General features: G+C 37.4%; 2 protein-coding genes across 2 annotated transcripts; one reads left to right on the top strand and one right to left on the bottom strand.

Annotated features, from left to right (window-relative positions):
• Positions 1-1,488: 1,488 nt before the first annotated feature.
• Positions 1,489-9,291, bottom strand: SMCO3 (single-pass membrane protein with coiled-coil domains 3). Its single transcript, XM_021690740.2, has 2 exons — positions 9,236-9,291; positions 1,489-2,182 (listed from the first exon to the last, which is right to left on the bottom strand). Exon 2 carries the CDS (start codon positions 2,164-2,166, stop codon positions 1,489-1,491), a length of 678 nt encoding a protein of 225 aa, XP_021546415.2. The 5' UTR covers positions 2,167-2,182; positions 9,236-9,291.
• Positions 9,292-12,018: 2,727 nt separating this feature from the next.
• On the top strand, positions 12,019-12,753 carry C5H12orf60 (chromosome 5 C12orf60 homolog). Its single transcript, XM_021690803.1, has one exon. It carries the CDS (start codon positions 12,019-12,021, stop codon positions 12,751-12,753), a length of 735 nt encoding a protein of 244 aa, XP_021546478.1.
• Positions 12,754-13,984: the final 1,231 nt, after the last annotated feature.

The following is a 13,984-nucleotide window of genomic DNA, read 5'->3' as shown; positions in this document are numbered from 1 at the left end:
TATTGGAATATACGTTAAGTATAGGTCAGTTCTTACTGTTAATTATAAATATTCCAAAATATTGAAAGAGATAGACATTAATTTTTAACAGCAGAATATTTAAATGTGCACTTAACCATTTAAGATGGGTTCTTTACCTAAACTAAGGTGGAAGTCTTTGAAAATGACTTGGTTTTAGGCCGAATTTTGAGTCCCAGAAAAAGCAATAACAAGGTCTTGAAGTTTAGAACTTGTAAGTTAAGTAATAAAATTTAATTTTGGAGGTGAACTAATTTAGTTTTGCAACTAATTTTAAGAAGCAGTGACGAGAAAAATGAAGAGTACATTTGAAAAATTAAAGTCTTTCATCTAGCTTTTTAAGTTTTGACATATGCTTAGGTTTTTAAAATTTCAACACATTTCTTGTACTTAGATGCAAGAATCAACTATAACAAACACAAAACTTAATGATTACGTAAGTAGAACCCAAGAGTCACAATGGGGAGTTATTGGTTGGTGAAGGATTTAGAAAACACTTCTGTCTGCAGAAGTTAACTGAACCATTAGGCCTCCTTAGCCTCTGGATTTTTCTGAGATCAGGTAATTAATGAAATGGGGCACCTGAAGTTTTATGTAGCAAGGACAGCATCCTCCATTCTGCTAGTGTAGAAAATGAAATTTCATTTTTCTGGAAACTCATGAGGTAATAAATTTTGACTCTCCTTTAAATAACAAATTCCTAAAAGAGTAACAGTTTCCTCTCCTGCATCCTAAATGCATTTTATGCATGTGTAGCTGGGATTTGCATGTTTGTTTTTTAAAATGTTCCAGAGTGTTCAAACATTCACATGAGGGCTATTTAATCATCATACCACAGTTGGTCAGGGTTGATTGCAATTATAGAAACAGAACCTTTATCTTTTCAGTTTTAACTTTTATCTTTTAAAAATCCATTCAAGTTTATAGGGTGTAATTAGTGGAAGTTACAGAACCATTGCGTCCTTTGATCATTGAAGTAAATTGTTACAACTCATATTTCAGTCTCTTCTACTTTATTGAAAATTGGACTTAAGCTGAAGGTCAAAATTATGGTAGTATTTCTATTTCATTCAAAGGTCCACAGTTTGTGTCTAGGCAGAAGTTACTAAGTACATCCCCTTAGAAATAAATGATGTCTGAAGCCAGTGGTGAATTAGAAAAGGAAGAGGTAACCCCTACACCCGCTCTTACACAATAGCATTTAACCTAATGTTGATCTGGTAGAGCAGAGTAAGAAGGTATCCTGGGATATAATCTTTAACCTCGCAGGGTCTAGCACCAACTGACGTAGGCATTCGTTGTTGATACAAAACTCTGGAGTCCTCTGGTTTTAGCGTCCCTTAAACCATCTTTCCAACTTGTTAACTGTATTTCTGCCCATGTTGGAAACTTGGAAAATGAACCTAATCAAAGAAGCAAAACACTATCATTGAGAAAAACAGAAAAATATTCCAATGGCACAGTGGCTGTTCATTTCATTTGGTGTTTCACTGTGTTAGTGACCTCAGTAATGGCATGATGATATTTTTCTGAAGCGGACTTGAATTCCACCAGATGCTTCTCATAACTTTTAATGGCTGCTTGAAGCTGTGTTTTCTCCACTGCTCCCAGGATGGCACGGAAGATCATATCTATGCCAAGGCCAAGAACAGCAACTCCTATACTACCAAGGAGAGAAGCGCCAATTTGAGCTAGCACAGTGACCAACTTGCTAATGATGCCAGTTGTGACATTTGAGCCCACAAGTTTAACAGCTACAGCACTGGCTGCAGAAGTAGCTTCTCCCAGGATGACTGAAATGACCTTTTGTACTATTGCGATTTTCTCTGTTTCCCTTTCTTTAATATCCTGAAGTTTTCTGTAAAGGGTTGGCTCTAGCTTATCTTTTAGTGCTTCATCAACCTTTTGCAATTCCTTTTGGATTTCCATCATGGCTTGGATGATGATATCACAGTTTTCTTTGATGGTCCCAGCTCTTTTCATCTCGATGGAGGCCAGCCTGCACCCCAAGTGCATGTTTAAGACCTCAGTCAGCGTATTAGTGGCATGGAAACTATCAGATAAGCAGTCAAGAAGCTGCTGGTGAAGACGGCTTACTTCCTGCCTTCTCCGTGGGTTCTCTGGGTAGAGGAAGTCACTCTGAGCCATATTTCAAATATAATCTCTGAAAAATAAAATAGTAAGTCTTCACTAAAAATTTTGAAAAATACCTGCTATCTGAGTGCATTTGACCAAGAAATCTTTTACTTTATGAGTAGAAAAACAGCACTGTGCTATCTAAGGAATTCCTCAGAAAATTCAACAGGTTCTTTAAAACAATTATTTTTATGAAATTTAGAGTCCGTGTATGGGAATGTGGGTCACAAGGCAACCTACTGATGCAATAAATACAGCACTAGGTTTTTTGTGGTGGAGAGAAATCCTAGATAGGAAACATCTGTGTTTATCAAGCATCTGATTATTAATAAATAAATGTGATTATTTCCAAGTTATATTTAATAAGGTCTGACAGAGACTGCAGTTTGATATGGTTAGCTCTTGATTACCAGTACTCCTTAATTTTCCCAGACCCTACTCACCATAATGAATAGACCTACCAGATTGGTTTCTCTAATATTTGGAGATAAATTACTAGGGCCAGAAGAATATTAAGATCTCTGAGTTTACAGAGCTATTAATAGCTAAGCTTGTTTATATACTGTTATCTTAATTTATAATATTCAAGTCACTCTGTATGTCTTTACAGGCAAATTATTTGTTCTCTAAGGCTAGGGGACATCAAAGGCAACACACAGAATCATTACAAAAACTTTTCATGTTAAGGGTATATATTCAAAATCCTTTAGATTAAAATCTCACTTGGGGAGAGATTGCGCATGGTGCAGGGGACAATGCAGTTATGACGCCCTCTGTGGTCTCCATTTGCCAAGCTTAGAAGTTAAGTTATTTAGACTGGTTTATAATGCACTTGGGCATGGTAAAGATTAGATAGAATTAGCCTTAGAAGATAATGCCATTTCACAAAAGAAAGAGTAAGTAGCTAGAGTACATCATAGAATGAATAAAATGAATCAGGTAGGAGCCTTCTTGTGTTTGTTCTTATGGCTCAGAGTACTATGCAGAGAAAAAAGGAACAAGTATGTTCTGAGTTTATTTGGATAAAAAATTTGAGCACTGTAAGAACAATATTACAATATGCATACCTTGAATAGGCTTACTATGTGCTCGGTACTTTTATTTTTAGTTTAAACTCTTGGGAGAAAAGAGAAAATGAAATCTGTGTGGGGCTGGCACATTCTCTCTTGAGTAAACAACCTCCTGATGAATTTGGGCCCTATCTGTTCTGAGACCATGGCTTTTAGTCTAGATATGGGGAACCTCACGAGCATGGAATGAAGGAATGAAGATCTTTTTCTCTCAAGAAAGTAAACATGAAAATAACCTATCCTCCAAGTCATAAAGATATAATTTGGAAATAGAAAGGGGAAATATTTATTTAAAAGATTTTATTTATTTGAGAGAGCATGAGAGCGAGATTGAGAGAACAAGTGGGGGGAGAGGCAGAGGGAGAAGCAGACTCCCTGCTGAGCAGGGAGCCCGATGCGGGACTCGACCCCAGGACCCCGGGATCATGACCTGAGCCGAAGGCAGCCGCTTAACCGACTGAGGCACCAAGGTGCCCAGGAAAACTTTTTTTTTAAACGGATTGGGAACATCGTCATTTATGCTGTTCAGTTTAGAAAAATGCCTTGGTACCCTTGTTAGAATAAACTTTATCATGGTCAGAAGTTCATTTGTATCTTTGATTCAGATCCAGCACACGCGCGTGCGCGCGCACACACACACACACATACACACACATTCACACCCATGTGTTACACAAATTTCCACAAAATAGTACTTAGAAAATATCTCAATTTCATTTAAAGAATTTGTTGAGGGTTTATTAAATATTCCCCAACTCACCATTGGGTTGCATACTGCACTTCGATAACCATGAATCTGGACTTTGTTTCTCCTAGAAATTTTCCATTCAACTTTTTTCTTTTCTTGGCTCCTAGTTTTCAGATACTATCATGAAGTGAAAACTCCAGTTTGAATTCAGAAGACCATCAACTACAATCCTATTCAGATATTTAGGTGAGAGGAGTCTTTCTTAGCCTGAGAAAGTGTAAAATATCTCTAGCAGCTATCATCTGCAGTTATCTTAAGGCATAGCTTCCAGAAAAGGTATGTGGTTCTATTTACCTAATGATAAACAAATGGAGAGATGAGCCTTCCTCCTGGATATATGGTTGAATGCTTCCAACTGGTCAATTGCTTCCCACTTAACTGTTTTAAGACACCTTGACAAATTAATCATAAAATAAAAATAAATTGGGGTGCTGTTTATTTGAGAAAATGTACCCAGATCTCACACAGATATAGAGGACTCTATTTTCTCTTTCTTTTCTTCCAAGAATTGAAGCAAAATTAAACAAAACTAAATAAGATTTCTTATTTTTTCAGGAAAAAGTAATGATAGGATTTTATCCTCCCCAAATATGAAAACATTATAAAAATAATATTAGTATTGTACAGGTACAAAAGTAGATGGAATCCTGGAACAAAATAGTTCTGAAAACAGACCCTCTATACATTTAATATATAATAAACGTAGACTCTCAAATCGATAATAGTTGAAATTATTGTTCTATAAATGTTCCTGGCATAATTGGCTAGTTTGGGGAGTTAAAAATTAATTTAAAAACAGTGTAGTATTTGTAAAAAATGATAAAATAGCCACTAAAAAGAAACTGGGAAAAATGCAAGAAAAATGAAGTATGAATTTCTAAAGACTGTTGTTATCAATTAGAAAAACAGTAGTTATCTAATAGCTAAATGAGCAAACAACTCTGGACAGTAAAAGAGTAGGAGCTAACTAATTGATGAAAAGACTTCAATCTTACCAGAAATCAAAGACCCAGTACTTTTTCAATTATATTTTCTTTCTTTTATATACCTAAGCCCTGACACCTGCACTTTTATACCCTTTTTCCCAGTTTCCAGATAATCGATCTATAATTTTGTGCCAGTAACAAGTTTGAGTAAGACATCATGATGTGCTCAGAATTACTTTTCAAATCTAATGAAAAAGGACTTGTATTTTTCTGAATCGGGCTTACCTTCCTAGCTCCTTTTGTCTTGGGGAACGGCTTTGGGAGGGTTCCTTATGGCCTGCCACCAGACCTTCCCAGTACTGAATACAGTTCAAAATTATTTTCATCCCAACAGTGAGATAAACATTAGAGAATTAGGTGTGGGGGAGAGGTAGGGTTTCAAGGTGAAACTAATGAATTATTTTTGGGCAGGTGAAATTTGAAGAGCCTGGTGAAGGAAGCAGTTTAATAATTCAGTAACTGTTTAGTGGACTAGTACCTTACTATGTATAAAGTAGCATGCTGGGCTTTATAGAGCATACAAAAATGAAAAGGACATGGTCCCTGCTTTTATGGCATTTTTAATCTGGTTAAGTAGTTAAGACAGACTTCAAACTACTTGTTGAGTTGAAAGTATTATGTCATTTGAAATTACAGGGTTGGTGCTTGATTTGTGCAAATACAAATTTTAAACAACCCGCAAGTTAATATGTATTACTACTAGGGCCATATGGAAACATTCAGTCACTTAGGGAAGGTTAATAATTTGTTCCCTTTCAAACTATTATTCTTAAATACATGCTTGATATTTAGAGGAGAGGTTATATAACACATGGAAAAACAGTTGGCAACGTGCAGCATTTCCACTATTGCCCATAACAATTTAGCTCTGACTCTCAAAGTGCTTACTTCACTCAGCAAAACAAAAGCCTTCCAATTAGTTGGAGGCATCCTTCTTGAAGATCAGAGTTGTCACTTAGGCATGCCTTAAGGGATGTCTTACCAACAGATATGTAGTATTTACCTAAAAAAAGTCATTTACCTAAGAAAAGAAATTACTTTTCCCTATTTTACTACAGTTTCAGGCATGACCTTTTAAATATTGACTTAAAAATTCAGTCTTTCAAAAATCATTTCTTTTGGGGCGCCCTGGGTGGCTCGGTTGAGCATTTGGCTCTTGGTTTTGGCTCAGGTCATGATCTCAGGGTCCTGAAATTGAGCCCTCCGTTGTGCTCTGCGTACAGTGCCGAGTCTGCTTGTCCCTCTCCCTCTGCTCCCCGCCCCTGGAATGAATAAATAAAATCTTTAAAAATAGATAATAAAATAAGAACATTTTTTCTTTTTAGTTAAGCTCCGTGCCCAACACGGGGCTTGAACTCACGACCATGAGATCAAGAGTCCCATGCTCTACTGACTGAGCTAGGTAGGTGTCCCTTAAAAGTCATTTCCAAGTCATTTTATAAATGAATTTTAAAGATTGGTGCTTTCAGGTAGCTAAATGGTATTCTTAGTCCAGTTCTTACTACCTGCACCATTTGTGTGGTAAATGTGATTTTTACAGTGTTTGTTATCAGATGATAGTGCTCCCTGTCTGTGAAAAATTCACTCTGCACAGTTGCCATCCATTTCTGAACTGCAGAGTTTGTACTGTTAAATTTGAGTATTTTTTGTTACCTTGGGTCATGAGGTAGGTTCTGAAGAGCCCCAGGGCAGCCTGACGGAGAATTTCTGGCCAGCAGGCGGCGCTCTTGCTCTCCGGCATGCTTATTTCACCCTAGTCTTTGTGGACCAGCAGAGCTCTCTTGTTGCTGTATTTGGACTGTGGGTGCATAAAATGTTTATTTGATGAGAGAGTTCTGTTGCTCTGTTGCTAAAAGGAAGTTTGGAAACCACACGTATTGTTATTGTATCTGTAACATGACTTGTTATTTCGCACAAAAAAAGAAACTTGGAAATGCTGATGCCAGTGGTCAGCATGTTTTCGGAAATTGGAATGGAAACAAAGACCAGCCTCAAATGGATTCTCACTGAAATTAACCTTGTCAATTTTGTTGAAATGAGAAGTCAACAGTCAAGGTTAAAGAGGGTATGAGAAATAGTAGAAATATATTGGTGATTGTCTCTGAAAGTTAAGATCTATTTAGTAATACTATACAATTGTTTTAGTTTTTTTGGGGGGGGGGGGAAGGAATCACGTTCCAAAATGAAAATGTATGGATTATCACATATTCAAATAAAAAACTCTCAGGATACTTTTGTGAATAACAGCTAAATGTCAAGCGTTATAGAAATTTAAAGAGGGAAATTATATTGAGCGATTAGAGGAAGTTTCATGGAGAAAGTGACATGTGATATGTGTTCTGATAGATGGTAGAATTATAACATGAAGAAATTAAAAGATTAGATAAAAAAGTACTTTGAAGTATAAAGTCAGTACAACTAATATATAAACACTTTAAAAATAAAGAAGGAAAAACACCCATAAACCTACCATCTTAAATTTTTTTTGGTTGTTCTTTTCTTTTTTTTTTTTTTTTTAAAGATTTCATTTATTTATTTGCCAGAGAGGGAGAGTACAAGCAGGGGGAGTGGCAGGCAAAGGGAGAAGCGATGTGGGACTCAATCCCAGGATCCTGAGATCATGACCTGAGCCAAAGGCAGATGCTTAACCATCTGAGCCACCCAGGCACCCCTTGGTTGTTCTTTTCTAAAGTTTGTTTAAATGTGTAAGTATTTTTACCAAGTTGTAATAAGAGTGTAAAAACAATTTGCATCTTATATTAATTTACTTAAACACCTTCCCAAATTCTTAGTTTTTTAATAATTTTATTATATAAAATATTCCATAAGATATCCACCATAATTTAATAAATACTCAATTGTTTCCCTATCACAATATTGTAGTGGGCATTTTAATACACAATTTTCCCCCCCTTTTCAATTATCTGGATTATTTCCTCAGGATAAATTTCCAGAATAATTGCATAATCCATGGGAATTAAAGTTTTTATTACTTTTGATATGTATTACAAATTGCATTCCAAAAACTTTTATACCATCATCAAAAAAAATTTTTGATAGCAAGTCACTGTGTATGTTTCAAAGCCAAAGATGGTTCTGTTAAATATCTATTGTTAATTTGGGAAGCACAAAGTTAAGTTTCAAAAAGAAGAGTTTTTGCTTTTGTAGAAATACATAGTGAGTATGTTAATGATGAAATGATACGCATGATCTCTGAGATTGGCTTCCAAATAATCTGGAAGGGAGTGTGGAGTAGGTTTACAGAGGAAATGAGATCAAGCTTGTTTTGAAAATTTCTGACCCTGGGTTATGGGTACATGGCAGTTTATTATTTTATCATCTCCACTGCTGTGTATGTTTGAACTTTTCCCATAGTAACAATTAAAGAAAGAGAAACAAAGAAAACATGTCTCAGCCTCTAACATGTGCTCTCTGAGGTTTTGCGTTTCTCCCTGCTGTCACTTTCCTCACTATCCACATCGGGTCCAGCTATCCTACAAGTTCACTTATTTGGGAGTTTTGGAATAGGAGATGGGTGAAACCAGAAACTTTTCAAGAGAAAATAACGGCTACTAACTAGTTCTGAGACTTCGCCTTTAATTTAAATAAAAACCCTGGCCTTTAATTAAAAAAAAACAAAACAAAGGAATTGATGATGGTATGATGACACTTTTTAAGTTCTTCTAAAGAATGTTTCTGACCGGAAAGCAGAATATCAATGACATTCATCAGCATTTGTCAAATGCTCAGGTGAGAATCCTCTATTTCTATGCCTTAAGACATTAAAGAAAAAAAAAAGTAGACAATGTTTCTTGCCCTCAAGAAGGTAACGGAGACAGACGGCATTTAAATGCAATATAACTTATGAGGGAGCAGAAGCTCTATAAATTAACTAGTATTAGATTGCACATTCCTTCTTTCACAGATCCTGAGTGCTTATATTGATGTTAGAGACATAAAAGGAAATGTTACAATCCATGTAAACAATACACAGGTGTCATTTTGTCCTTAATCCTTTCTAAAATTGATGTCTTTACAGCTTTCTCTTCCCCTCTGACTTAATCAGTTATATAAGCTGTTAATTTTCTACTATATCTGGTGTCTTCAGAGAAATAATCACAAGGAAGCTGCCATAGGGTCCTCTTAAAACAAAGTTGTCTTGTGACTTTATTATATTTATGACTAGGATTCAAGACTGACATGTTATTTCAAATACCCTTTAATCCGGAGAACCAGAATATCATATCCATACTAGTAGAAATATCCATATCGCTTACCTTGCTGTGTTTCTGAGTTCAGTAGTCCCAGCAGTTGTTTAGGAATATTGTTAAAGGGCTTTTTCATCTGGTTTCATCTGGATGTTTCCATGGAATGTGATGACTTACAGCCTTTGCTAGTCTCTGCTGGGTCCCTCTGCCTGTCTGGTTTATAGACGATTTCTGCATTCCTAATTCTCAGAATTCTTCTATTTCCTATATTAATATAAAATTAGTATGTATGAAGTAATCTAATTTGAAAGGCTAATAAAGTGGCGAAACATTGAATTTTCTGTTCTTTAATGGACTTTCTGGTTGAAAAATGCTGTACAACTGAGTTAATTCAGTTCAGCAGAAGAGATGGCTCTTTGCAGGGCTCAGATTCTGGGATTCTGTCTTGTCAGCTATTCCAGATACTAAGTTTCTTTTTGCCTCTGTTACATTCATACCTCCATCTGTTGCTGATGCCTTTGTTTCAGTTCTCAAGAGAGAAAGCCAGATATGTGCAGCCAAATATGGTTTTTGTGTGTGTGCTCCTTTCCTGGCTAAACGTTCTGCTCTTTATTACCGTCTCTCATTGTGTTGGTGAATGTCTTGACAATAGGAAAGCCTTAAAGTCCAGCTTGACTTCTTTCCCTTAAAGCTTAGATCGGAGTCTATCGTGCTTCTCCCTCTAGATTCTGTCCTCATCCCCACTGATTGCTCTATAGCAGGGACACCTCAGAAGCAGGAAAATCACTCAGTCCCCTATAACTTAATGGAAAGAAAACCCACAGCCGTTAGAATTGGACAGTCCTGATTTTGTGTACCCAAAGTATTGCTTACTAGCCATGTACCCCTGGGAAAGCCCCTTAATCTAATTTTTTTTCATTGGTGTGATGTGTTAGTTTGTAATTGATGGGTTGTCATATGGTTTAAATGAGATAATGCATGTAAAGCATTTGGCAGAGTGCCTGGTATATGACAAAAACTTACTAAGTGGTAGCCATTCGTCTTACGTTAACAACAGTCATTTCTGTTGTTATTGGGTGGGTCAGAGGATACAGAACCGAGACTCCAGCTACAAATCTAAAAGGTGCTACTCTGTAGTTTTAAAGGAGGACTAAGTGGGGTATTATTTTGCTTTTGTCCCAGTGGGTCATTTTGCACTTGACATATCCTGGAGCTTATCATGTATGGGCACGGGGATAAAAGGGAAGAAGGATGTGTGTAGATAGTGTATCTGAAGTAAGTATGGATGGATAAGTAGGATTTTAGTAGATGTGTAGGGGGTGGGGTAGGGAGGAGAGAATGCGGGTGGAGGGAATACTATAAACAAAGGAGCTAACAAAATGTTGTAGACCATTTTCAGGGCACAGACTTAATCCAGGATGCTGGTGGCCCAGGACATATGTGAGAGCAGTGAAGGGAAGAGAAATAGTGGAAAATTGAGAGCAATCTGTAGATGACCTTAAATGCCATGCCAGGAAATTGTATTTTTTTTAAAGATTTTATTTATTTATTTGAAAGAGAGAGAGACAGTGAGAGAGGGAACACAAACAGGGGGAGTGGGAGAGGGAGAAGCAGGCTTCCCGCAGAGCAGGGAGCCCGATGCAGGGCTCGATCCCAGGACCCTGGGACCATGACCTGAGCTGAAGGCAGACGCTTAAGGACTGAGCCACCCAGGCACCCAGGAAATTGTATTTTATTCTCTAGGCAATACTGAATCATTGAAGGACTTTTATTATGAGATAATATGAAGAGGTTGGATTTCAGGAAGCTTACTTTATATAAACTACATTAGTGGGTATGGCCAAAAACGAACTCCAATGCCTACAGCAGCTGGACCAGACATACGTAGTTGAAACACTTAGTGTCAGACAATAGGGTGTAGATGGTAAATGTCCAGCTTGAAAAGGACAGCTATAGCTCTAGACACTTTTTCTAACTTATAACATGGGCTTGTGCTGCCAGTTAATCTCATTTTTTCAATAAGCAATAGAAATCCGGATTTCTATCTTTCAATTTTTTAAATTTAGCAGTTGATACAAGCAGTTGTTGGGTCAAACAAAACACATCTTCTGGTTGGACTTCGCCTGTGGATGCCCTAGTTTGGGACCCCTGGGCCAATGTTCACAGTCCTGTCTTTTTGTATCTCCTCCAGAATTCTACTTGTGAACATTGGTTAGAGACATCAACACTCGTCTCTATAGCAGAAGAGGATGAGTTGTAATGAAAGTATAGAAACATTCTTAGGCAAGACAGACATCTTGGGAGTTGGCATCAGATGGTCTTGATCTTCTTCGAAGTTCAGTACTCTCTTTGGTCTGCTCTTCCCCACCTTTCAGAGTTATCTGATAGTTACTTTATATATTCCGTCCAGGATTTTTAGTTGTACTCAGTAGGAAAGATTGGACAGAGTGTGCTTGCTGTATCTTAACTGGAACCAGAGCCCTTCTATGTAATTTTTAAGTTTTATACAATCTTCTCCACTAGATTGGATAATTATTGAGGATGATGCCTGAGAATAATATTACTCCATATATCAGCATATCCAATTGAGGATCCAGTACACGATATTCGCTCTGTGGCTTAAATTCATTGAAACACCCCTATTCTAGTCTTTTAATTATTTTTGTTGTTATTTTTATTAAAGCACAGGATCAAGTCCCACTTTATACCTGGTGTAGCTTTCCTACCCTTGACAGGAGTTACTTTCCACACTTAGATTATATGGTCAGTCCTTTACGGTTGACAAATAGAATTTAAGTTTTCATCTGGATTACTACTTTGTTTTACAGTGCTGAAACATTTTTGTTGGAGAAATGTCTTCAGAATCAGAAAAGGACAAAGAGAGGCTAGTGCAAGCTGCCAAAACATTTTTCTTTCACATGCAAGATCTTGTTGCCTTCACTAACACACTTATTGAATTGTTTAACAGCGCAATGAATACCCAGATCCACTCCATGGCTGTGAAAGAACATGATAATGTTAAGGATGTCTTTGAAAAAATATTCACAATTTTTAAAGAGATGCAATCTGTCCTGGAGGCAAAGTATGACCAGATGCAAAAGGAACCTTTATGTTCCAAGATTGCAACAGCAGTTTGCTCTATGGTTGAGAAGAATACCAATGTAAAGGAATGGCAGCAGTCAGCTAAAGAAATGTTCAAAAACGTTCAGACACCAATCATTGTCGCTGCCCTGAATAGCAGTAACATCCTTGGCAGTTTGGAATCTTCTCTTTCACTCTTGATGACATATCCCATCATGAATCTTCAGTTAAGTGACCTCTATAGAAAAGACACCGAAGACCAATCAGATGCCAACACATCGGAGAAAAACAAAAGTCCAGGTCAATCCAAAATTGGTATAGTAGACATCTTGAAAAAATTGCAGGATGCGCTAAAAGCTGAACATGTCAAGAATACCATCGAGTCAGCTGCAGATCAGTTGGAGCAAATTGTCAAAACTATGGGCCCAATCTTAGAGGTCCTCAAAAAAGCCATAAGTACTATGGAATCCAAGATTCCTGTGCCCAAGAAAGCCAATGACCAGTAGGAATGCAACAGAGGTGCTCATTTCTGTCAGAAAATCAGTTCACATCCTGTGAATTTTGGGAGTATGTTCTAGGACCTTTGCTGCCAGAAATGTGTTATATTAGGACATAAGTGCAAAGAGTAGTCACCCAGAAGACCATTTGCCTCAAGTTTTGCTTTATTCAAATAAAAATAATCAATGAAAGTCTGCTTGACATGGGAGTTACTAAAAAAATTTTGTTCAGAATATCAAAGTAATGTATTACATTTGGGGAAGTCTCTAAACATTACATATCATCTTTTTTTTTTTTTTTTAAAGATTTTATTTATTTATTTGAGAGAGAGAATGAGACAGAGAGCATGAGAGAGGGGAGGGTCAGAGGGAGAAGCAGACTCCCTGCCGAGCAGGGAGCCCGATGCGGGACTCAATCCCGGGACTCCAGGATCATGACCTGAGCCGAAGGCAGCCGCTTAACCGACTGAGCCACCCAGGCGCCCCAACATTACATATCATCTTAATGCATAATTAAAATAACCCTAAACTAATTTCCACTCTTGGTAATTCTATTTCTAGATACTATGTGTGAAGTCCAGGTAAATGTAAACATTATTGTTAGATAATGTGGCAGAAACTACTGTTCAGGTGCAGGAAACATATAAAATAACCTGCATTTTTAAAAAGATTTTATTTACTTAAGAGAGAGAGAGCTAGAGAGAGAGAGAAAGAGAACATGAACAGGGGGAGTGGCAGAGGGAGAGGGAGAAGCAAACTCCCCGCTGAGCAGGGAGCCTGATGTGGGGTTTGATCCCAGGACCCTGGGATCATGACCTGAGCTGAAGGCAGACGCTTAACTGACTGAGCTACCCAGGTGCCCCCACCTTCTGCATTTTTGTCACTCCTATACCAATCTCTGTATCATCAGTGCCTTACCTATCATAAGCCATCACTAAATACTTTTGGTATGATTTATCCAGAAGTTAATTGAGAACGATGAATGAAGAGTAATAGTTTTCTTGCTTAGTTGAATAAGAACAGAGCAAATGATTTATTCTTGTCTGCCTCCTACTGAGGTCTTGTGATTAGGAGCTATTGGAGGTTCAAAAATGATGGTGCTCTAACCTTTCACAAAGAAAAGACCATAACACTCAGAGAAGTAGGATTTCTGAGATGTGCTCGTGTTGGCGAAGAAAGGTTAGACAAGTCCCTTTGCCCTCCCAGAACGTCTTTGGCTCTCATGCAATGGGAAAGAGTG

Source organism: Neomonachus schauinslandi, chromosome 5 (assembly GCF_002201575.2).
Source record: "Neomonachus schauinslandi chromosome 5, ASM220157v2, whole genome shotgun sequence".
NCBI lineage: Eukaryota > Metazoa > Chordata > Mammalia > Carnivora > Phocidae > Neomonachus > Neomonachus schauinslandi.
This window is presented reverse-complemented; position numbering and strand designations above follow the sequence as displayed.

Bases quoted from the DNA above. Each gene is read 5' to 3' on its own strand.
- SMCO3 (XM_021690740.2), bottom strand. From the start codon at position 2,166: ATGGCTCAGAGTGACTTCCTCTACCCAGAGAACCCACGGAGAAGGCAG.
- C5H12orf60 (XM_021690803.1), top strand. From the start codon at position 12,019: ATGTCTTCAGAATCAGAAAAGGACAAAGAGAGGCTAGTGCAAGCTGCC.